Below are 26,312 nucleotides of genomic sequence, written 5' to 3'. Positions count from 1 at the left end.
CGACATTGGCATGGTATTAGCGTTTTCACCGTAGCGTTTTCAGCGGAAAATGATAAATAATTGCTTTGTTGTTGTTGTTGTTTTTAGATAAAGGGATATACACTGTTTTATAAGCTTTGGATATTCCCTTCGCCGTCTTGAATATTAGACTAAGCGCCGTGGATATCATAACCCTTGGATATTCCCTTCGCTGCCTTGAATAAAGACTAAGCGCACCGCGTTTACAACAGAACACCTGTGAACATACAGAAGACAGTACTCTTCTTTGTATAGCGGTTGGTCTCGATTCAGAAGTAGAGGGATATAACAACGAGACCAAATTGGTCTAAAATTAATTTACTATGACTAAGCTACTCATTTGGAAATGCTATCATAGCTTGATAGGCATATCTATGCCCGACAAACAAAATGACACCAAAGAGGTATTGCCACCTCAGATGGTACCAATATCTGGCCTGGCCCATGGACTACTAGAGTGAATAGAACCTGAGAACCCATTGTAGGCGGGGATACAAAAGACAGCATCAATAGAGATAGTTAATGAAGTTAATTAACGATAGTCGTCTTTTCAGATCGTGTTCTTTGCGTGTACTAAAAACCCTCTAATAATGCACATGGTGTAATGTTGCAGAGCATCAACGACTGCTTTCGTGCCTGCTCTGCTGCAGCTGTATACAGCCGTAACATTCTGAATTCCCGCCATATTAGGCACATTTCCCTTATAGGCGTTGCGTCCACATTATCTATCGCTTTTATCGCGCTTGCCAAAGCTGCACATAATTTATACTATACGTATCAGAAGCAAATGTTGATGTATAGGCCTAACAGCTTCATGTTGTTTTTTTTTATAATTATGATTGTATCATATTAATTTGAAATTATAGTGCTTCTTATTCTCGGTCACTTTTATGATACCATAGCATATAAAGAACCATTAACTTGGAGCTTAAACCTATTTTTATTTTTGTTTATTATTATTATTATTTTTTTTTTTACAGAACACCACATTTACAGTTGCAATCTTTCTGCATTTGAGAAGTTGAGTATAGACCGATAGTCATATTTACAATTATATTCGGAATTAATGCTTTAAAGGCCGTCGTCGTATCGTTTTGTATTCACAAATCTTATACTGAAATAAGTGATTGCTTGATTACTTTCGGGTAAAGGAACCACCGGAAAAGGAACGCATTTATCTGTTTATTTTTTTTTCTTAACGAACCTAAGCTAATAGCGAACCATATGAATTGTGTGATCTATGAACCTTCAGAATAATCAATACCCCCCCCCCAACAAAAGGAAGCATTTCGTAGTGCGTCTCAGTACTCCTGTGTTTGTTTTTAAGGATGTGGCTTCTCTTTATGATTGCGATTGATGTTCAACTATTTCTTTCCCGCAAGCTTGAAAAAGAAGAAGCTAAAATTCAGGCAAGGAGACGAGTTTTCTTCCATAAGATACAATCATTAAGACATACATTTATTCCCAAAAGTTGTGTGATTGCTTATGCGCTAAAGAATTTTGCCCATTATATGTATCAGGCACTAAACAAAACAGTTGAAATCTACTGAAAATTGAACTTCGTTTCCTTTCTTCTTCTTTTTTTTTTTTTTGGTGTGTAATTTCATTTCCATTTCAAGCGGGGATAGACGACTAGAAATTAGTTTGTCTATACTGGTGGGAGACATTAGTGTTCCAGTACATACTCCGCATTTAAACAGTTGTCATATTTTCGTAGTCATAATCAGATAATGGACACGTGATATATTATAAAAATGAAAATACAAAACAACGAACACGTCATATGTACAAACATTATTAGCTTCAATGAATTATACTTACCTGAAATATTCTGCATAAAAAAAAAACCACGTGTGCCAATTAAACAATATCAAATTAAACAATATCATATAATTAATAGAACACACAGCGATATCATGCACGGCAGATCAAATCAAGTTCAGTTGGTGAGAAAGCTCATTGAAGTTATAAAGTTGACTTATTTACGTTTTCCTTTCTATTTATGAAAACAGAATTACATTGTATATCTATTGAAGCGGATTGTCTCTGTTGCAAACTATTGCCAAAGATAGCATTGTTAATCTTCTGAGGAAATTCCGAATCCTTAAAGTACTGTAATTTTTGCTTGAATTGATAATGTAATAACCCATATGACTTTATAAAGGACTCGCAAATTTAAAGTTTCAAACCGAATACTAAAACATTACATTGTACACGGTCTATTTCAAAAAATCATTTGAATGCGTTGTGTTAGCATTTAATAGCATCAATCTGCCTTTTATTTTCCGTACGTAAAGCGCACAAAAACGTAACTGACATTACCAAATACAGTGGAATGCCTTGTACGGCGTGATATTATCATTAGAAGTATATCCCATTCCTTTTACTTTTCTTTGCTTGAAGCAGTAGTCAAACCATGTGTCATTTTCGAAGCGACATCACTTGGGAATTAGAATGTATGAAGATGATCGTTACTCGTGTATTTCGCGCTATTATTATAGCATTTGCATTTTCCAACTGTTATTGACAGTATTTTGTTACTGTATGCTTACGATTACGAATGTCGGTTATCAATTCAAAAGACTAGTTCATCAATCGAACTATAAAGGTAATAGTTGTGTTGAAAGTAGTTCGGTACAAGTTCAAAACGCAATCGAAGTCATCGTCACAGGGTGAACTAATAGCTCTCTAAAAAACTTGTTTAGGCCGTAAAGATTGGCGTATGCAATCTTTGTAGAAAGTTTTGACTGAGGCCATCTTTTGAGTATTTTGAGAAATTATATGAAGATTTTTTTTTTTTAATTATGTAAAGAATTAGTTTGATTTTGACTATGAGAATAAAAAGGCGCGGTTACCTCAATCATGTCGTAGTTCGATTAGGCATGATGGGTAAAGTGAATTCATGACTTGTTGAGAGAGAGAGAGAGAGAAGAGAGAGAGAGAGAGAGAGAGAGAGGCCAAGCAAGAGGCAATAGGCTACTTGTTCATAATGCCCACCGACAGACACAAACAAGGTATATCACAGCTAGTAGACGCTTATAATTGACCATGTCAGTTACGCTGGGGTCGCTCATAACACACAAAGGGCCTCCATGGAACACGTCAATTTCTATATGTGGGACAGTACAATATTTTCGCGATTTCGTGCCGAGTAAAGGAATGATATCCTTATGATTTCTGCTGGCGCGCTGCTGACCCATCAAATCATCACGTTACACCTTAGGTATCATCTTATAGCTGGATAATAATTTTCCTTTTACAAAAGTCATGGTATGCGTTCGTTAGTGCCCTACAATGAAAAAGAAGACTCTTTGGGGAATTTTAGACGAGTATGTGAACCCATTATTTCCGGGACATCGGTAATGAATTAGCCATGCACGAAGTCGATGACCTTTCATGTCGCTCTTGGAAAATTTAAACAATATTGCATTCAGGTTTTAACCTTAACCTGTCAAATTAAAAAAAAAAATCATGTGAAAACGTAATTCAGTGATCATGATCTGCGGGGTCAACTCGAGGTCCCCCGTGCGAGAACTTGGATATTCTAGACGGGGTTTTTCGGCTTGCCGACTGACTGGCAATAAGCAAGCAAGGGTTTGAAGCTCCTTGGCGCAAGTAACAAGCCTTTCGTATTGTCGGGAATCGCCTCATTTCACGCTTGCGCTGAAACTGTCGGCCGGGGAATGGCGCATGGACTCGCACGCGGTATACACCTGATACACACGTACCGTGTAAGCACTGCGTTAACCAGGGAGGTGAGATGGGATCATGCGGGAACCAAGCACTGGCGGCACGGGGCCGTGCGAAATCGCACCCAAAAGCCGCACGGGTCCGTGCGCCCGACCCGCACGGGACCGTGCGCCAGACCCGCACGGGTCCGTGCGACAGCGTGCGAGGGAGTATGGATCCGCACGCAGGCGTGCGGATCTGCACGGGGGCGTGCAGATCCGCACGGAGGTGCACGACTACGCACGGGTGCGTACAGGGGCGCACGGAGCCATACGCTCCCGTGCGAGATCGCACGAACCTGCACGCAGCCGCACGAAGCGACCCCGTGCGCAGTGCGTGCGGGAGTAACATAACATAATGGTCTGACTGTATTCACATATATAAATAACAGTGTCTGGTAATTAAGACTAGCTTTGTAGATACTGCGTTTTTCCTTGGGGAAATATTCATCATGTAGATACTGCGTTTTTCCTTGGGGAAAGTGCAAGTTAAGTGTAGATACTGCGTTTGGCAGTTACGGAAAAGTGGCTTTCTAAACATTTTTTCAAAAATCTGAATATGTCATAGGAAGAAGGATTGCCCACTGACTATATTTATGCAAAAAAGTGAAAATCGCCAAAAATGTTAGATACTGCGTTTTTCCTTGGGGGGGCAGTGATATAAAAGCCTCTTGCATGAGTGAATGTAATTGTAAAGCAATTACTGAATTAAAGGTAAAAGTGTTCAGTCATCAACAACCAACAAGAGGTTGAATGCACTTTGTTTGTTTCATTTTCCATCTGTCAAGACGGCTAGACAGCCAATCGTCAACTGCACTAGCTAGTCTTTTATAGGGTCCAGTTGTGCATGTACATGTACCTGGAACGGACCACTTCACTGGGTTATGCACCCCGCTCTTTACAATAAATGAGTGAAGAGGGATCTTTTCAAGTGCATGGGGTAATGACTCAATCTCTCACAAACAGAGACTTCATTTCATGTGCCATCCTAACTGTAATTCTGAGACATTAATGTCATCCTCGCTTCAGTCTCTGGTAGACTCATAGGAGCTGACAAAAAGAGAGGGTCGGTAGCTTCCAACTAATTAGGGGACAAGAAGGGAGACTCACACAGGACATTCAGAGTCACGTTGGCACTGAGGGGTACGGGCGTGGCCTCGTTGGATGCGTTGCAGGTGTATAACGCTCCGTTGTCCGTCTGGTCCAGGATGATTGCCAGCTCGCTGGTGGACAGGATGTTCTGCGTGGTGGCCTGCGCCCCCTCCTGCTCCACCCCATTCTTGTACCAGACCAGTGTGGCCAGGGGGTTGCCGCCTGTTGCTCTGCACACCAGGCGCAGCAGGCCCCCCGACCTCGTCACCGAGTTCTCGTTGCCGGAGATGGTGGGTGGCGACGGAGGATCTATTGATTATATCATAAACAAAACAGGTCTTTCAATGAATTTATGAATCTTTCATGCCTGTTGTGCAAACTCACTTCTAACAGTACCAATAAACTATCTTCTGGTGTCTATCAGAACTCAACTCAAATACAAATTGCACAAAAGCACATCGTCGCTGGGGCGACAAGACCTCGCATCTACAAAATGTCAAATGTTCAGGAGAGCAAAAGAACATGGCAGCCAAAGCACTGTATCCAATGGGATAGACATTCCTTTGACATGCTGTGGTGGCTTCATTTTTGGGGTAAGACATCTAGGATTTGGACAGGACATCACTTAACTGATTATCTGACCATTCATAAAAAAAAAAAGTCATTTTCACAACTAGAAATGTCGCTACGGCGACTGGTGTATGCCTCCGCCATAATACATGGTTCTCCTAATAGGTCTATAGTACAGTGTCTTGACAATGTGTGATGACAGTTTCACACAATTGGCAAAATATTAAAATGACAGGTTTGCCACAAATGTGCTGAATGTTCACTTTCCTAGAACTAGGTTCAATTGGATGAATGATTAAAACGTCAGAGTGCAGGTATTTGGGGGAACTGATGATTTTCACTTGACTTTTGACCCTTTTACAAGTTTATGCATTGAGTAATTTTCAAGGTATTGAGAAAAAGTATAATTTCAGTATCAAATGGTAAAATAGTATTATCGTAACCTGGCCTTTGACCTTTGACCCCACAGTTCCAAAGAGAATCACTGTTAGGTAGAACATGCATAAATATGTAAGTTTCATGACAATACCTTGAGTTATTTTTGAGATATGGAGGAAAAAGTGCAATTTAGCACTTTCACTTGACCTTTGACCTTTTGACCTTTGACCTTTTGGCAAGAAACTTCCCACAGAATATATATTGGGTTATACATGCATACATCAAGTTTTAAAAAAAAAATCCTTCAGGCATTGCATAAATATAAGGAAAATATAAAAGTAGTTATATTTTGAGGAGTTGACCTTGACCTTTGACCCCTGACCTTTGACCCATGACCCCCAACTTCCCTAGATAATCACTGCCCATCGGTACAAGCATATATACTAAGTTCCATGAAGATACCTTGAACCATTTGCGAGATATGGAGAAAAACATGAAATTTCAATTTTTTTTTTCACAAAATAACCTGTGACCTTTGACCTTTGACCCCGTGACCCTAAAATCCACACAAAGTATCATCCCCCAAGGATATACCCTCATACCAAGTTTGATGCAAAACCACCACACGGTTCTTGAGATATCGACAAAAACAAAACGGGACGGACGGATGTACGGACGTACGGACGTACGGACGGACGTACGAACGGACGGACGGACGGACGACCCGAAAACATAATGCCTCCGGCCACTTCGTTGGCGGAGGCATAAAAATTGCAAATACAAGGTCTTGTCACCCCAGTGACGACATACTGTTTGCTGGGATGCAGAGACACGTTCACACCACAAGACTTTTCAACATCAGTGTGATTCCCAACTTCTTATGAACATACTGTAGTATCATTCACAGGTCTTTGACAACATACAGACATTTGGCTCTTTACTACTGATTTCACAAGCAGCACATAGAAACGGATGTACTAACTTCCATGCACTACAGGCCACCTGAAGAGCATATTAGAAGAGAAGAACAACAAAAAATATACTATCACAGTACAAGACAATGTGACCGTGCATCACAAAACTAACAAAAAGTTGCACGCCGTAAATTTACATGAGGACTCAAAACAGGTGATGTTGGCCAATGTGGTCAATCTTTAGTTGTTGTTGTTTTTTATATTCAGAAAGAGGAATTCTTCTCCTGCATAATTTTAAAGTTTGGGATTATAAAGTGACTGGGAAATTGTGAATTTTGCAGTTTTTCTACAACACTTTATAGTAATAGAGTAGTGTTATTATGCATGTTTTACTGGCCCGTTTACATTTCTCAAATGTCTACACACTTTATACTTTCAACTCTAATAACTTTTGAAAGGGTGCTAGTTCTAACTTTTGAAAGGGTGCTAGTACTGCTTTGAAATTTGGAAGTACAGTAGTCATGAATAGCATGTACTTACACAGTGTGCCCAAATTTCAGCTTAATCTGATAATCCCTTCATTGTGGTTACATGGAGTTCTACATCCTGTTTTTTGTCCTATTCATTACACAAAGCAGTGGCTTGATGAGGATTAAGTGCTTGAATAGACCCTATATTTGAAAGGCTCTTTTCTCAGTGAACACTTTTTCATAGAGTGTACTCTCTTCCATTATTCAGAAAGGTTAGGAAGCTCAATTTGTATTGAGTTATACATCCTTTTGAAGCTTAGAGTCTGCTCCTTCAGAATCTGCCCTTAAATAATAAACTAGAAATGTTGCTTTGGCGACTGGTATGCCTCCGCCATAATGCATGATTTTCCCAATAGGTCTAGATAGTACATGTGGAAATGTGTGATTACATTTTCCCAAAATTGGCAAAATATTGAAATGACAAGTTTGTCACCAATGTGTTGAATGTTCACCTTCCTTGACCTAGGTTTAACTGGATGAATAGGAGAGCATGTATCTAGGGATTTAAGGACTTTAACTCGACTTTGACCCATTCATACATTTAGGCATTGAGTAATTTTCAAGGTACAGGTGTGGAGAAAAAGTGCAATTTCCGAATTGAATAGTAAATTGTTACCATTTTCATCTGGCCCTTGACCTTAAAATTCATAAGATAATCACTTTCAGGTAGAACATGCATAATATGTACTAAGTTTCAAGATAACTTGAGCCACTTCCGAGATATGGAGGAAAAAGTTAGTTCAGCACTTTCACTTGATCTCTGACCTTTTGACCTTTGAGGCAAAAAGAGAAAAAAAAAAAACTTTCCAGAGAATTTCTATTACGTTACACACGCATACACCAAGTGTAAAAAAATAACCCTGCTGGCATTGCATAAATATGAGGGTAGTAGTAAAATTTTGAAGTCTTGCACTTGACCTTTGACCCCTGACCTTTGACCCCATGAACCCTACATTCTCTAGATAATCACTTCCAGTCAGTACATGTATATACTATGTTCCATGAAGATACCTTGAACAATTTTCCAAGGTACGGAGAAAAAAAAGAAGTTTTAATATTTTTACTTGACCTTTTGACCTTTGACCTTTGACCTCATGACCCATACTTTCACCAGAGAATCTTAATTGGGCAATACATGTATACACTAAGTTTCAAGAAAATATCTTCAGGCATTCAATAAATATGGTGGAAATAGTGAAATTTTATGTATTTGACCCTGACCTTTTGACCTTTGACCTTTGACCTCATGACCCAAACTTTCACCAGAGAATCTTAATTGGGTAATACATGTATACACTAAGTTTCAAGAAAATATCTTCAGGCATTCAATAGATATGGTGGAAATAGTGAAATTTTATGTATTTGACCTTGACCTTTTGACCTTTGACCTTGAGCATGTGCACACAAAAGTTGATAGGCACAACTTCACCCCCTAATACACATACATGCCAAGTTTAATTAGGATACCTCAACAGGTTTCGATAGTTACCTTGTCCACAAAATTCATTACGGACGGACGGAAGGACGGAAGGACGGACGGACGGACGGACGGACGGACGGACGGAAGGACGGACGGACGGACGGAAGTACGGACGGACGGACGGACAACCCGAAAACATAATGCCTCCGGCACCACTTCGTGGCGGAGGCATAAAAACTTTCCAGAGAATTTCGATTAGGTTACACATGTATGCATACACCAAGTGTAAAAAAAAAAAATAAATAACCCTGCTGGCATTGCATGATAGGAGGGAAAGAGTAAAATTTTGAAGTGTTGCACTTGACCTTTGACCCCATGAACCCTACATTCTCTAGATAATCACTTCTAGTCAGTATATGTATATACTATGTTCCATGAAGATACCTTGAACAATTTTCCAAGGTATGGAGAAAAAAAAGAAGTTTTAATATTTTTACTTGACCTTTTGACCTTTGACCTTTGACCTCATGACCCAAACTTTCACCAGAGAATCTTAATTGGGTAATACATGTATACACTAAGTTTCAAGAAAATATCTTCAGGCATTCAATAGATATGGTGGAAATGGTGAAATTTTATGTATTTGACCCTGACCTTTTGACCTTTGACCTTTGACCTCATGACCCAAACTTTCACCAGAGAATCTTAATTGGGTAATACATGTATACACTAAGTTTCAAGAAAATATCTTCAGGCTTTCAATAGATATGGTGGAAATAGTGAAATTTTATGTATTTGACCTTGACCTTTTGACCTTTGACCTTGAGCATGTGCACCCAAAAGTTGATAGGCACAACTTCATCCCCTAATACACATACATGCCAAGTTTCATTAGGATACCTCAACAGGTTTTGATAGTTACCTTGTCCACAAAATTCATTACGGACGGACGGAAGGACGGACGGACGGACGGAAGGACGGACGGACGGACAACCCGAAAACATAATGCCTCCGGCACCACTTCGTGGCGGAGGCATAAAAAGTCATGTCTGATGATATTCTGTGGTTTTGTGACGCAGGGTCACATATAGACTGTCATGTGACAAATTTTAAAACAAACTAAAAGAGATTAGACATAGGGGACAGACAAAGCTAGTGTAATAGCACAACCATCTCTGCATGAACATACTGGAATTCATATTAAAGTTGAGGTAAAAACACTTAGAAAGACAGAGAGATTAAAGGTAAAGGTGCACAGACAGCGAAGAATGGATATACATGAAAAGCACAGAGAAGAACCGAAAGAAGAGGAGAAGAGTCAGTATGGACCAGAATGATGGAATGTATGAAAGACGAGTAGACAAAAGAGGAGGAGAATTAAGTGTCCAGAGATGCAAAAGTGGGATTCAAAACTAGTCGGATTAGCATAATACAAATCTTGAGATTTGCAGTGCAATCGAAATCTCAAGATTTTTGCCTGTGTGGACACATAAGTCCCACTAATTATCGCAATCAGTACTGTGATGCAAATCCCAAGAAGTGTAGCGCTAAGATTTCTGAACAATTGCAATAATTCGCACTACAGTGACTGTGTGAACGCTGAAGCAAATAATCTCGAGATTTTCTATTCCATCATTCAAAGCGCACATCACAACAGCGCATGCACCACAGTAGTTGTGGTACACACAAACATTAAAGGGCAAGATTACACAGTGAAGCAAATTTTGTGCACGTCTGTACTCTTTGGTCACAATGCGCAGTCTTATTGACAAATTATCGTGACCGTCAATTAGCAGAAAATTTCTGTCAATGTGGGAATGCTTGTAAAAATATCGAGATATGGATCATGCTATTTTGTATGTGTGAATGCAACTACAAAGATAAATATAGAGAGAAGGAGAGATGGAGAGTAAGTATGAGGAAAAAGACCCGAGGTAACTAACACATGACGTTGACGGTGACGGTCTCTGCAGTCGTCTCATACAGTTCCTCATTGGTCGCCTGGCACATGTAGTCCACGCTGCGTGCGTTTGCGACCATGGTAACCGTCAGCTGCTGGGAGGTGATGAAGCCCCCGTTGGGGGCGGTCTCCACGACGTCATCGTGGGTCTTGACCAGTCGGCCTCCAGTAAACCATGAGATAAAGGCTGCAGGATTGCTGTTGGCTGTTCCAAGAGGAGAACAGAATTTTTCATACACACAGTTCAAGAGTTCATAAAGAAAATTTAATATGACAAAGAAAAAAAAACAATGCTAGCATTTGAGTTAACCTAAAGCAGAGAATGCTTAAAAAGATAATAGTATATTGAATTTACTCTTCCTTAAACTTTCATGTTCATTTAGAGCCAATTGGTACAAAAAAAGCATCACATTTTTACACACCGTAAAATCCATGGCAAAGAAAGGAAATTTGTAATCATGATATATGAAAGATCATACAGTTCTAAGAGGAATTCAAAGTTCATTTGACAAATACTGGTTTTTGAAATAGCTGAGATATCCAAAACAAAGCAATCCTGACAAAAAGTGGGACCCACGTTTAATAGGATTGCTTTGTTTTACTTTATTTTTTAGGATTGCTTTGTTTTACTTTTTTTTTTTGATACTCTACCATTTTAAAACGGTCTTTGATCAAATAAACTTTGGACTCCTCTTAGAATTGTATGCTCTTCCCTCTTTCCTAAGTGGTTTTATAAATGTCAAGCAAAAATTTAAAAGCTGAATCCCCATCCCAACCAAATTATACCATCCCTTTAACCCTAAAAAGACTGGGCTATTTTGGTAGCTCGAAAGACTGGGGGGGGGGGGGGGGGGGCCTAAAGGGCCCCCCCTTAAGATCTCGGCCGTGGATTGCGCGATCGCCGCGGAAATTTGCACAATGGTAGTGTGCGATGTAATCTACAAGATTGTATATTTAAATTTTCCAAAATAGTCTTATTTTATTTTATTTTGATTAATTATGCTAATTTATGCGAGAAATCAGACTCTTTGATCTAAATCAGTAAATAAAGCTCCAAAAGTGCTCATTTTTGGTCTAATTATTCTTTGTGGCATTCTTCGCAAATGTACTTGAAAAAAAAATCGGTATCCAAATTAATTTCTTATTTATTTTATTGTTTTATGAATTTCTTATGTATTTCTGTGTTTTTTCGACCTTTTGTTTTTGCTGTTTTTTTAAACAAAATTTGTGGCAGACACTTTTTGAAGCATAATACTACTAAAACAAATTAATTTTAGCCATTGAGAGTAAAAATAAGCATATTTATATGAACCATGTGAAAAAACTCAATTTGCATTGACTTTGTACACAAAATCACATTTTTGAGCCATTTTCGGTCTCACGTGCATGTACAAAAAGTTATGTAACTTCAGAACCGTACCCCCGGGCGTCACAAATTTGGCGTCAAAATGTGCGGGAAACTCGAAAGAAAAAAGTCATGGAGCATCACGGCGAGAGCATTGCGCGTTGCAGAGTAATCGCGCGAAATGTCGAGGGGGGGCCTTTTAGGCCCCCCCCCCCCCCCCCCAGTCTTTTTAGGGTTAATGGCCAAGTCAGCAACATACCTGAAGTGCAGGTCAGTGTCACCGTAGCTCCAGACCTCACCATATTCTCATGGCCTGTGATGTTGACAAAAGCCGGAGCAACTGTACCAGGGAAAAGACAGGGAAGGAGAGAGTGTAAATCCATTTCTACAACTCGCATCTGGCAATACATTAATGCTTCTGTTACAGAAAATGCAGCCAATGCCTTAAAAACAAAGTATCTTTTACTATTAGCGCTATGAACTTTTTTTTTTGCACTGCACTAACAATCAATAAATCATATGAACACTTGGTAGAATGTAAAAGGGAATATGATACACCATGTGTACAGCTGTACATTATATGAAATAGTAATCTACATTATATCTCCTTCAGTGTCTTATTGCGATGCAACTGCTTACTAGAAACTGAAAGAAAAAGAGAAAGTGCACAAGACACACTGTCTGATAGTTGGGAAATAACAAATGAAGCCAAGAGGAGGCAGGGAGAAAGTGGGAAGAAAGAGTAGGGTGGGTAGGTATTGTGTAGAGAAGCATCGTAGTACAGAGAAGGGCATAGGTGCGGTAAACTGTTAAACAAGGAATGTTTGCATGCATTTTAGTTTTGCGAATTTCACGAGAGCCACGAGTCGCTAAATTAAAACAGACGCGAAAGTTCTTGTTTACACTATATGCACTGAATGTTAGAGGCAACCTCGCGAAAATTTAATGCCAGGATAAAGGTCGTTGTTAAAGTTCTTGTTTACACTATATGCACTGAATGTTAGAGGCAACTTCGCGAAAATTTAATGCCGGGATAAAGGTCGTTGGCTCCAATTCGCAAAAATTTAATGCAGCGAAAACATTGTGTTTTATGGTAGATGAAGGATTAGGAGTAATGGGGCGGGGCAATGGTAGGTGTAACAGGAGGGGTAGTGTTAGTATGGGGTGGAGTAGTGAGGCAGAAGAGTGGGCAGGGGGCATGGTAGTGGGATGGGGTGGTCGGGTGGAAGTACAGATGTAGGGTTGGGCTGTGGAATAGAATAGCAGGGTAAAGGAGTGAAATGGGAGGGGGTAGCAAGATAAATAGATGCACGGGGTAGTGAGGTGTGGCAGTAGAGTGGGGTTGTGGAACAGAATAGCAGGGTTAAGATATGACATGAAGGTAGCTGGGAGGGATCTTGAATGTCAGTTTGATGGGATAGTAGTGTGTGGAAGTTGTTATGTACGCGTTAATACTTATGTATGAAATAGGAGGAAAGTTGGAGAACTCAATAACACGTGTGCACGCCAAGAAGTACCTTTCCGAAGCTGTCTTTATTTCGCACTGCGCAGGCGCAGCATACACTGAAGACGTGTCAGTGCGTGACACGTGACCTGTACTGTTCTTCATATATAACATCTCTCCCCCCTTAGCTGAAAACTCATTTATGATAAACTTCCAAATAAACCAAAAAACAAAATATTTCTTCTCAAACCACAAAACTATTATTTTTCTCATTTGAAGTAATGTCGCCAAATATTTGCATAACTGTTACTCTTTTATTTTCTTCACTTTTGTTTTCATACATTACTATTTTTTTTTTAAATAACCCAAAATGAATTAAAATAATCACTAAACACCAAGTCCGAAAATCAAAGTCCTTAATCATGGTCAGTTCGAGTCCCTTCATTACAATCCGTAGTAATCTGGCTTCCGTCTTTCGCGTTTGGGATACGTCTTGCGCGTCGCTTCGACTACTACTGCGTTGTCGGTTCCCGTACGCGTCTCGACAGCAACATCGTCGTTGTGATCGTGTTCGCCGTCAACTGGATGATCGTTTACCGCGTTTTCATCATGGTTGTCGACTGCATTTTCACCACGATTGTTGACTGCATTGTCGCTCTCTGCTTTGTCATCGCGAGACGCGACACTCGCATCCATCTCGACTGCTTTGTTGTTGTCTTCCTTCACGGAGTGCGTCATTCTCGCTTTCAACTGATCGATATGTCGTTTCCAGCGAAATTTCTGACCCCGGAAGACGACCTCCACCGTGTATAGCATAGGCCCTGCACGCTCGATGACGACTCCAGGCACGTATTTGTCTCCCTGCCCGTAGTTTCGCGCGTACACCGGCGCATGAACTTCGAATTCGCGAAGTGGTGGAGAACGGCGACTTTGCATTTGCGAATTTCGCTTTCCCTCGACAACTGAATCGACATCAGGCACCGCTGCCGAGAGTCGTGTTCGCAGTTGTCGTTTCATGAGCAGCTCCGCTGGCGTCTGCATCGTCGTTGAGTGCGGAGTTGTTCGGTAGCTGAGAAGGAACCGTGACAATTTCACGTGAAGAAGTCCGCTCATTTTTTTCAATGCCGCCTTCACAGTTTGGACCGCGCGCTCCGCTAGCCCGTTTGTGGCGGGATGATATGGCGCTCCTCGGATGTGCTTTACGGCATTCTTGCTCATGAATGTCGCAAACTCCTCGCTCGCAAAACACGGTCCGTTGTCGCTGACGAGCGTGTGTGGCAGACCGTGAGTGGCGAAGATTTCTCTCAGCTTGTCTATAGTCGCTTCACTGGTAGACTTCTTTGTGATCGCGACTTCCATCCACTTTGTGTGGGAATCAATGACGACAAGGAGCATTTTGCCGTCGATGGGACCGGCGTAGTCGACGTGAACGCGTGACCAAGGTTGTGACGGTCGTTCCCAGGGACACCGTGGCGCTTTTGCTGGATCGCGTTGGTGTACCTGACACTGAGCACACGATTTCACTCGCTCCTCCAACTCCTTGTCGATTTGTGGCCACCATACGTAACTGCGAGCTCTCCCTTTCATAGCCACAATTCCTGGGTGCGCAGCATGGATTTCATCTAGCATTTGTGCACGACCCTGTTGTGGTATCACAACACGAGATCCACACAATATCACACCATCTTGTACGCTCAATTCATCGCGTCTGTTGACGTATGGCTTCAGCTCATCATCTTTCGTCAGCATCCGCGTATCTGGCCATCTATGTGTCACAAAATGCCGAACTCGCGACAACGCTCGATCTTTCGATGTGAGGGCGCGTATTCGCGCTGGTGTGAGTGGCGTCTTCTCCATCGCGTCCATGAGGAGGGCAATGTCACCAGGTACGGGTACGGCTGCGATCGTAGGTGCCAGCGGAAGGCGGCTCAATGCGTCAGCATTCGCATTCGCTGCCCCCGCTTTGTGCGTTAGCTGGTAATCGTACGCTGAAAGAGTGATTGCCCAACGTACAACTCGCGGTGATGCCATGTGGGGTATCGCTTTGTTTTCTCCAAACAAACCTAAGAGAGGCTTGTGGTCAGTGGCAATTTCGAATTTCCTTCCGTAGAGATATTGGTGGAATCTTTTGACGCCAAACACGATCGCTAGTCCTTCCTTGTCTAGCTGCGAATAACCGCGTTCCGCTTTGCTCAGGGTACGCGATGTGAATCCAATGGGCCTTTCCGATCCGTCAGACATTTTGTGCGCTAGTACAGCTCCAACGCCGTACGGACTTGCATCACAGCACAAAATCAACTCTAAGCTTGGATCGAAATGAGTGAGAACACTTGCCGATTTGAGCAATTCTTTTGCCCGTGTGAACGCGTCCATATGTTCGCGTTCCCATTTCCATTTTTCGTCCTTACGAAGGAGACGGTGCAGAGGCTCTAGCATGGTCGGAAGGTGAGGCAGGAATTTGCCGTAGTAATTCAGCATTCCCAGAAACGCTCTCAGCTCTTTGATGTTGCTGGGTGGGGGTGCATCGGTGATGGCTTTGACCTTGTCGGCGGTCGGGCTGAGTCCTTTGGACGTGATCGTGTGTCCCAGATATTGGACTTCATCTGCGAGGAAGACACATTTCTCATGCTTGAGTCGGAGTCCTGCTTCCTCGAGAGTGTGAAGAACGCGTTCGAGGTTGGCGAGGTGATCACTGATTGATTCACCTGTGATCAGCAAGTCATCCAGATAAACAGCTACCCCTGGAATGTCCGCTAGCAAATTTTCCATTGCTCTCTGGAAGACTGACGGTGCCGTAGAAATACCGAATGGCATTCTGTTGTAATGAAACAGTCCCCGATGCGTGTTTATCGTCACAAATTCGCGAGAGTCGGGATCCAAGACTAACTGCTGGTACGCATGCGACAGGTCTAATTTCGTGAAGTGCTGTCCCTTGACTAACTTTGCGAAAAGCTCTTCGATTCGCGGTATCGGGTAGGTGTCTGATCGCAAAGCAGTGTTGATGGTTGTTTTGTAGTCACCGCATATTCTGATAGATCCATCACCTTTGACGATAGGCACTATGGGCGCCGCCCACTTCGAGTACTTGACCGGCTCCAGTATTCCTTCTCCTACGAGGCGGTTGATTTCGTCATCAACCCGGTCTCTCAGCGCGAAGGGGACTGAGCGTGCTTTGACGAACTTTGGGGGTACATTCGTGTCCACACTCAGCTCCACTTGAACACCTTTCAGTTTGCCTAACTCTGGCGCGAACAACTGCTTGTATTGCGTAAGCAGGCGGTCAAGCTTCCCCTCGGCCGTAACTGCGTTGACCGTGTGCCAATCAAGTTTGACTATGCTCAGCCAGTCTCTACCGAGCAGACTTGGACCGTTGCCCCTGACAACAAGCAACTTCGCTGACTTCGCATCTGCGTCTTGTGATGTAGCCACTCGAACATCGCACTCCCCCGCTATCTGTAGAGCTTCCCCCGTATACGTACGGAGAACCGTGGGGGTGGGGCGCAAGGTTGGTCTCTGACTTGCGTTCCACGTTTTTTTCCAAGTTCCCTCGCTAATTAGGCTGACAGAGGAACCAGTGTCAACTTGCATCCCGACTTGCTGTCCGTTGACCAGTACTGCAGTTGTTATCGGAGGAGACTTCGTTGGACTGGAAGATTTGTTGAAAATTCTATACGCTTCCTCTCCTCCGTCCTCGAGCTGATAATTTCGAGAGCCCCTTGCTTTTGTCTTTCGGTTTCGCGTCCCCCCTGGTTGGTGCGATTTGGGCTGCGCTCGGCACACAGACGAGTAGTGTCCCCGCTTACCACACTGGAAGCATTCTACGTCCTTCGCCGGGCAGTCACTGCGTTGTTTATGGGCGGCTTGACCGCACCACCCACAGCGAGGTGTGGATTTCGGGCGTTGCGTATGAGGGTGGGGTGTGCGTTGACCCAAGGGTTTCTGCGATCGGCCACGGGAGTTTGCAAGTTTGTTTACGGTTCCCTCACCAGACTGGGTAGAACCACGTAAATCTGCCGTGTTTTTGTCCGCGATTTCGATGGCGAGGGCGAGTTTCTTTGCCTTGTCGTAATTCAGGTCGGGCTCTGCCAGCAGCCTCCTTTGAACCCGCTCATCTCGCACACCACACACCATCCTATCTCGCAGCATCTCCTTTAGCATCGAGCCAAACTCACAATAATCGGCCAATCGTTTCAGTTCAGCCAAGTACTCTGCGAGAGACTCCCTCTCTTTCTGCACCCTGGTGTTGAATTTGAATCTCTGGACTATCACCGAGGGCTTCGGTTCTCGATGATTTGTCACCAGGGTAACCAACTCAGAGTACGATAAATCTCCTGGCTTTGATGGTGCACAGAGACTTGATATGAGGTTGTACATGGACGCACCGCACACACTCAAAAGTATCGAACGTTGCTTACCCCCGTCAGAGATGTCGTTCGCGGCAAAGTAATGGCTCATGCGCTCCACGTACTGAGTCCAACTGCCATCCTTGTCGTTAAACTCGCCGATACTACCAAAAGTTGCCATTTTTGGTAGACAAGAGTATAACCAAACTAATCAAACGAATGAAGTTTATCCTCGTCGCCAATTTTGTTATGTACGCGTTAATACTTATGTATGAAATAGGAGGAAAGTTGGAGAACTCAATAACACGTGTGCACGCCAAGAAGTACCTTTCCGAAGCTGTCTTTATTTCGCACTGCGCAGGCGCAGCATACACTGAAGACGTGTCAGTGCGTGACACGTGACCTGTACTGTTCTTCATATATAACAGAAGTAGTTTGGAGTTGTAGAGTAGAAAAGCATGATCAAAAAGTGGAAGGAAATTCTGACGCAAACATCACATCACAACCTTGTATGCTGGCAAGAGGCTTGTACAACTCCTGATCAATCAAGGAAGAGAAATTATAAAAGGCAAATCAGTGGATAACACAGTTACCAACGAATGTGAAATGAGCAATTATATTCAAGGAGTTTTATCTGAAACATGATCAAGAGTTTAAATCTACCAGTTGAGACATTGCAAAGTTTAGTGTGAATGAACAATTTTTAGTCTCTTTTGTTGGACTGCATCAAAATTAAGCACACTTGTGTGTACATCTCGGTCCTGGCGAAGTCGAGGGTTTATCTACAAGCCTGACAAAGAAAAATCTACCGTATATAACGTGGAGTTAGAGATAGAAGAAAATCTATGGGGGGCGTGGCTAGGCAACTCACAGTTGACGGTGAGCTGGATCTGCGTGCTCATTGGTTCCTCAAGCACAACGCTGGTTGCACGGCACAGGTAGATGGCATTGTTGTCGCCGTACTCCACCGTGAGGGGGAGGATGTTGTAGGCACTGACCCCATCTGTGTTGTAGGAATAGTCCAGCTTCTCACCATTTCGATACCAGTAAACCTGTGAGAAAAGGGTCACCAGTCTCTCCTTGTACAACTACACTTGCTGCTTTTAGGCTACTGTAAAAGTGGATATTTTCACGCTCTGCTGAGTAAGAAGATTTTTGCGTGTTACAATTGCGCAGAATCAAGACAGCAACTATGGAAACATATGGCAAGCAAAAATGTTCACGTGCTTAATAATTTCGTGCTAGTTTCTGGTTGTGCAAAATGCATGAAAATTTCAACACTGCAAAAATTTCCACTTTTACAGTACCTAACTTTTGTCAAGACACTTCATACCACAACAGCACATGCACCTTGGAGCAACTGTATCACGTTCATACAATATTGTTCAGCATAGAACGGTTTGATACTATTGTAAGCTGCAACAATGGCACTCATTATGGTACCAACCAGGAAACAATCAGCTATTTGTAAGTACAGTCAAACCTGTCCTAGCGACCACCTGTCTATAGCAGCCACCTGCCGTATATGACCACTAACAACAATTCCCTCCGAGAGAAAAAGCATGTTAACGAATCTGTCTATAATGGCCACTTTGTTTGTCTCCCTTAGGTGGTCGTTATAGACAGGTTTGACTGTATTCAGACTGTTGCAGCAATAACTACAACAGTGAATAGTCCAATGAGACAGGACCTGCAATCTGACGAACCAGCAATCAAATTTTTGCATGATGTAACAGTCACAAATCAAGTGCTATTAGAATGCCTATAGTAGATGCATCTAGATATCATAATGACAGAAGTTATTACTCATAGACAATGAGACAGCCCTGAAAAAAAACATAACCCATCCATGGGCTGAAGCATAAAGAAAAAAAAAAGAATCATGCATATTGTTTACTTACTTCTTATCACTTGAGTTTTACGAATTATCGTAAGGTCCTACAATCATTGTACATTCTTTTCATCCTACATAGTAGTTTCACGCACCTTATTTTCTGTTACCAAAAACAAAGAAGTGATGTTTATATACAATGTTCTTGTTGAAAAATGAAATGAAAAATTGAATTGAATTGAAAAGGACAGGATGCATCAGAGGTTACATACTCACTGCCTATAGAGGGCAGACTATGTAACATTTATGTGACTTTGTAACATTTATGTGTCTTTTTTTTTTTTCTTCTGCTTCTTCATCTTCTTCTATTACGGTGATGTACTTGTATCTTCAGTCTGTTTGCTTTGATGTACAATTGTAAAGCGCCTTGAGCATTTAATCAAAGTGGAGAACGGCGCTATAGAAATTGTATGTATTATTATTATTATTATTACAAGGAGACACAGCCACAGACCCCTTTTAGTAATGGCAGACCTCGCCTTGTGCACAAGTGTTCCGCACACTCACAGAAACACTGTACAGGGCATACTGCAAGTGCCCACTGTAAGAAGAGCACTGCTCTGCGTAACCTTGTGGCAAGCAAGAAAGAACACTGTCCGCTAATACCATAGCAAGAGGGACACGATCAGTCTTGTGCCCCTCTGTAGTAATGGCATAAATCAGTGCACTCACAGGAAACTACTGTCCAGGGGTCCATTTCATGAAAGTCTTATGAGAGACTTTTTGCTCACATGACACACTTATGAGAGACATCATGAAATGGATTTAACTTCTCTGTAAACATCTCTCACAACTACAAATGAACGACTTCAGCCATTTTGGGATTTATGTTAAGACTTTTATGTGATGACTTTATGAAATGGACCTCAGGGCATTTTGCGAGTTCGCACTCTAGTACCTACTACACCTCTTTGGGCTGCATTCATATGATCTTTCTCACCTCTGCCAGGGGATTTCCACCCCTGGACGTGCACCTCAATGTCAGCATTTCCCCCTTCCTGACAATGGTACCTGCCGAGTAGCCAGTGATGAGGGGTGGCAAGGGGGGAACTGCTCCAAATTCAAGAGAAGACAACAAGAGAACAAGACAAAAACATGACAAACAATTGTTTTTCATGCTTATTTTTTTTCCATGACGATTGTGATAATGCTCATGGTCCTTGCTGAACAAGTCATCGCATGCTTCAAGGAATTATGTCATCCAACTTTTTATGTGAGGAGTTTGAGCACAAAATGAGTGAACTCCATTCCTGTTTAATTTGAGATGTCCGCAATTACAGTTGCTAAAAATAACAGAGAAAATTATCAGAAAATATGGGCTTTTTAGTAATAACATCAGGAATATTTCTCATTCTAAAGTAACAAGTGGGGTATGGTTAGAAAGATTTTATTTTGCTCTATCTGGTGATGGACTTACACTTAAAAACATTTGAAAATGGCATTCGACCTATACTAGGGATGAGGGCACATTATGCCATATACACTTAAATGAATGAATGAATGAATGAGTCTGAGAGCAATGTAATAAGACTTACAGAGGACATTCAAAGTGACGTTGGTGAGGAGAGCCGACGGCAGGGCGGGGTGAGTGACCTGGCAGGAGAAGGACAGTCCGTTGTCCTCCTTCTCGGGGTTAAGGGTCAAGGTGCTGACTGTGTTGACCTTCTTACCTGGCAGTGGTAGGGAAGAGAGAATTTATTCAAATTAATGAAATGTTTGCATTCAGTTGTTTCTAGTACAATTGATTGACAGATTGCCCTAGAACGATGTATGATTTTCATTGCGGATACTACTAAACAATGATTAATTTGGTGCTTATGTCGATATAGGGCAATTTGTCAATGAGCTGCAATTACAGAGAATTTGATCTGACGAATGGGTAGATTAATAAGACGTATTGGTGTATTGGTACATACTTGTATATTTTGAGAAGGATAAAAAGATACAATTGTAGGCGATGGATCATAATTACAGTGTATGCGATAAACATATTCACATAAGAGAATGTGTGGTGGGTGTAAGGATGGATGTATGTATGGACGAATGGATGGATGGATGGATGTATACAGGTTTGATGTACGGATGGATATAAAGATGGATAGATAGCTGTAAGAATCAGAGACTCCAACTCTCCCGTTTTCGACGGGAGATCTCCCGCCGAAAACCCATTTTTGCAAAATCTCCTGTTCTCCCGTTTGAGATCTAATTTCTCCCGCCCTGGCTCTTTGTCTCCTGTTGGAAGGGATTTCTTACTTATTTCTATGGTATGTTGAAAAAATAAGCCTTAGATAGCACAAGAGAGCATCTAGAACCCTAGGAACTCCGCGCTTCGCACACATCAAATTGGAGTCTCCCGTTTGCTAGGGGTTTCAGGCGGGAGAATCTCCAGATCAGAAGGTGCTTTGGGTTGGAGTCTCTGAAGAATGGATTTATGTACGGATGGATGGATATGAGGCTGGATAGATAGATGTAAGGACAGATGTAAGGATGGATTGATAGATGGATGGAAGGATGAATGAATGAATAAATGAATGGATAGCTGGATGGATGGATGGATGGATGGATGGATGGATGGATAGAGGGATGAACTGATAAATGGAAGGATGAATGTAAAAAAATTGATCCCATGAGTGTTTGGTTGGATGGATGGATGGATGGATGGATGGATGAATCAATGGACAGATGGATAAATGAATCAATGGATTGATAGACAGATGAATGGAAGAATATATGAATAAATAAATGAAGGAAGGAATGAAGAAAGGGAGAGGGAGAAAAAATATAGTAAGAAATCATCTGAATTGATATACAGTACTGTACGAGCTGAAATTTTCGCGTACAGATATTTTCGCGAATTGCTACTTGGAGGACATTTTCGCCTGTTGTTAATTTCGAGGTTATGAGGGTCTAACTGAACTTAGTTAATCGCGCGTTGTTATTTTCGCGTGTTGTTATTTTCGCGGTTCGAAGGCGATTCGCGAAAATTCGCAAAAATAAAACCACCGCGAAAATTTCAGCTCGTACAGTAATTAATCGGACAGAGCTTACCAGAGGCGTCCCCAGCAGGAGATGTGGAGACTGCCGGTGAGACATACAGCAATGGTTCCCCTTCCTTCAGCCAGGTAATGGTGGCCGCTGGCTTGCCATTATTGGCCCGACACGGCAAGACCAACGTCGCAGGGGGCCGGACCTGGATGACCGCTCCCTCCGCGTACTGGTCGATTACGGGTGCATCGGGAGGAACTGGCAAAGGGGGAGAAAAAGCAGAAAATATGAGAAGGTGCATTCTGCTGCTCAGGGCTAGACGAAAAGACATCCTAGGAAACTGAGGTACTGATACTGAAATACATCAAACAAAGTAGCCCTAAGAAAGACGGATCCCATCTTTTACAAGGACCACTTTGTTTTTGGATATCTCAGCCATTTTGAAACCAATCTTAATTTAATAGATAAACTTTGGATTCCTCTTAGAATTGTACACTCTTTCATTTTTTAGAAGTGGCTTTTATTTGAAGAAAATTTGCTTTTGAAATGGCTATGGTATCAAAAAACAAAATAGTCCTAATAAAAGTTGGACCCCAACTTTAGGACAACTTTGTTTTTGGTTTTCTCAACCCTTTCATAACTGATTTTCATCAAATAAACTTTGACAGTGTCCTTTCCTTTCATGATTGAATGTTTTTTCATACTGTAGTTTCTCAGTATCTCACACACACACACAAACAAATTAAAATCTGAAGCCCATCTTTAATAACAAAAACTATACCATCCCCTTAACATTTTATTAAAATATTTGTCTCTTCCTCATTAAAAATAAATACATTATACCGTTGGGCATTCCTCACTGAAATCTTTGCCACATAAGTGTTTGAAAAAAGCTTTTAATATATCATCACACTGTACATGTTCAAGGAGGGTCTTTGGTCTATGTTGGCAACTACAAGGTATGGTCTAAGGGAAAACCTCTCAATAAACAAGGCAAGCGCAAAAATGTGTCTGGCTCATTCCCGTAGAAGAAAATATTTTTTTACTCCCGGAAGTTCATTGACTCTGCCTATGACCTTTGACCTCGTGGTGACCTTCAACTCCCCAAGGGACATCTACCATCCAAGTTTGGTCACAAACAGACGTATACATCAAAAGTTATGAGCCATAATCGAAACACACGGTAAAAACTTAACATTGGGCCCTAAAGTTCATTGACCCCTGCCTGTGACCTTTGACCTTGAAGTGTACTTCTTGTTTGGTAAAATGTGTACCTTTGCATACTAGTAACCACTCTTCCCTCCAAGTTTGATTGAAATTGAAGCCCTCAGTAGAGAGTTATTCAAGTTTTTGTAGCGTTACGGACGGACAGACACCGCAGGCGATCCCAATAGTCTCCCCTCACCTCTGGTGGGCTCGACAAAAAGAGACCATAAAAATCAGGAAAAAACATTAAATCCAAATATTGCCTAAGAGAATGCACTTATCTTATTTGGTGAACATTTTGAGTGTGACTCACTTTGGACTATGATGGCAGCCGAGTCTGATCGCAGACTCTGGTGTGTGGCATCGGTGGCCGTCACATGACACCGGTACTCCGCGTCGTCGCTTAGCTCCGCCCGCTCCACGTGGAGATTGCCCTCTCGGTTTTCGTTACCTATAGTTCAGGATGGAACGGAACATCCCCAGACAATCAGATCAGATAGTAGCTTTAAATTTAAAGCCATGTTTGATGCAGATGCACAGAAATTTATTTATTGGTACTCTTAATGCTTCATGAAATGCGTAGCTTGTTGAATCAAGATTTCATTTAGAAAGAAAGTAAACCAAGGTTTATAGGTCTACATAATGTATAAAGATTGTGGTTGCTAATTCTAACCTGGAAAAGAAACTACAAGAGTTACTTCTCTGAAAAGATAAAGAGAACCCTACAGTCTTTTCAAATAATTTTCATTTATTTTGCTTTTTTTTTTTAATATAAACCAACAAAATATTCCAAGAAAAAAAGGTGGGTCCTACCTTTTATCAGGACCACCTTGTTTTACTTTATTTTTTGACATCTCAGCTATTTCAAAACTGACTTTCATCTTACAAACTTTCAATTTCTCTTAGGATTGTATGCTCTGTCCTGATCATTTGTGGTTTCTAATTATCTCGCAAAACGTTAAAACCTGCATTCCTATCTCAAACAAAAATTACACTGCATACCATCCTTTTACATAGGTTTTCCTTTTTGCCATTCCTCTCCATGAATAACAGCATACAATTGTTTTATTCATGGAATGCCAGCAAACAAGAAAAACCTCTCCGAGGAACCAGTTAATTTCCCTACTGGCCAATAAGAACTGAGCTGTGGGGCTTTAGTTGGGATTGTTTTCCTTCTCAACTGACTGCTCGAGTTTCATGTTACAGCTCAGGAAGTGAGAATGTGTGGCATAATACCAGTTATGTGCTGAGTGCTGCTCAATGTAATGTATGAGAAAAATATTCTGGCATGTGTACATTTTATAACAGCAACAAAAAAAAAACACAAAAAAAACACAAACAAACAAAAAAAGACACAAAACAAAAACAAAAAGAAAAAGAAATGAAGAAATAACAGTAACCTTTATAATAGACAAATATGAAGAAAAAAAGAGAAATTTTCTGCCTTACAAACTTTTTCTGCAAAATTGTTCCTCTTTCAAAAAATAACGTCTATTTAAAGGCATAATTTACCATTTGCTGATGAAACAAAAACCAGCATTAGTGCTTTAAAATGGTTCTAAAATGTGAGTTAGGGATAGAAACAACCTATGTGAAAATGTTCATCAGTATAATCAATGTTTAATTATTGTAAAATATACAAGATGTGAACAATAATTGGGTCTCTATCTGTTTCTAGAATAAATCATCTACAGTTATGGTTTACTGAGAAAAACAGTGATCCCTATGTACAAGAAGGCTTTTTGCGAAACATTTTTATATGGCAGGATATTTTGTGATACAACTGACCTGTACACATACAATGTATGCATGAAATGTGATAACTTAAATATTACATAAATCACTACTCCCAATGGTAAACAATACTTTTAAGTTTAACCCATAAATCTGTAGCTCTCTCTCTCTCTCTCCCATTTCCTCTTCTCTTTTTTTTTTAAAGAATAAAAAACAGAATAAGAAAACACAACCACAACAACAAGAAGAACTGTGTGAGTGTGCAAACCTTAGTGGGTGAGGCACACTACCTTGACATACCATTAGACTTGGGCATCAAGGATGGGGGAGGTCAAATGTCACAAGTTCACTCAGGGTTCATTTTTGTACCTTGGCTGGAAGGGCAGAGCAGTTAACCCTCCATTCAACACTAGACAAGCATGGAGAAGTGGTAAACACCCTCCTGCACTACACGTATGTCATCAAGAACATTGCCTGCATTCTGATTCCCCTATCCAAGAAATAACAATCTAAAGGAAACCAAAACTCAAAGAGAAATGTGGATTGAGTGAAAGCAGCAACATTAGTAGAACACATCAGTGAATGTTTGAGGAAAATTGGACAATCGATGCAAAAGTTATGAATTTTCAAAGTTTTGGCGTTGGAACCGCTGGATAAGGAGACTACTTGAGTTTATGGCATCATGTGTGGACACCAATTGTAAGGAAAATATAAAGAAAATTCCAACATGCTTTCACTTTTCTAGCAAAATGAA

The 26,312-nt window shown here is 41.4% G+C and overlaps 1 protein-coding gene across 1 annotated transcript in view; it reads right to left on the bottom strand.

The window, feature by feature from the left end:
- The window catches only part of LOC140230060 (nephrin-like), a 71,902-nt gene that overhangs the window by 32,224 nt on the left and 13,366 nt on the right, over window positions 1-26,312 (bottom strand). The window contains exons 4-11 of the mRNA XM_072310267.1: window positions 24,138-24,275; window positions 22,682-22,876; window positions 21,169-21,303; window positions 20,574-20,683; window positions 18,614-18,794; window positions 12,215-12,295; window positions 10,594-10,815; window positions 4,857-5,147 (exon numbers count right to left, since the gene is read on the bottom strand). Of these exons, the coding sequence (XP_072166368.1) occupies window positions 4,857-5,147; window positions 10,594-10,815; window positions 12,215-12,295; window positions 18,614-18,794; window positions 20,574-20,683; window positions 21,169-21,303; window positions 22,682-22,876; window positions 24,138-24,275 (1,353 nt within the window). The remainder of the gene's footprint in view (window positions 1-4,856; window positions 5,148-10,593; window positions 10,816-12,214; window positions 12,296-18,613; window positions 18,795-20,573; window positions 20,684-21,168; window positions 21,304-22,681; window positions 22,877-24,137; window positions 24,276-26,312) is intronic.

Source organism: Diadema setosum, chromosome 6 (assembly GCF_964275005.1).
Source record: "Diadema setosum chromosome 6, eeDiaSeto1, whole genome shotgun sequence".
Taxonomy (NCBI): Eukaryota; Metazoa; Echinodermata; class Echinoidea; order Diadematoida; family Diadematidae; genus Diadema; species Diadema setosum.
This window is presented reverse-complemented; position numbering and strand designations above follow the sequence as displayed.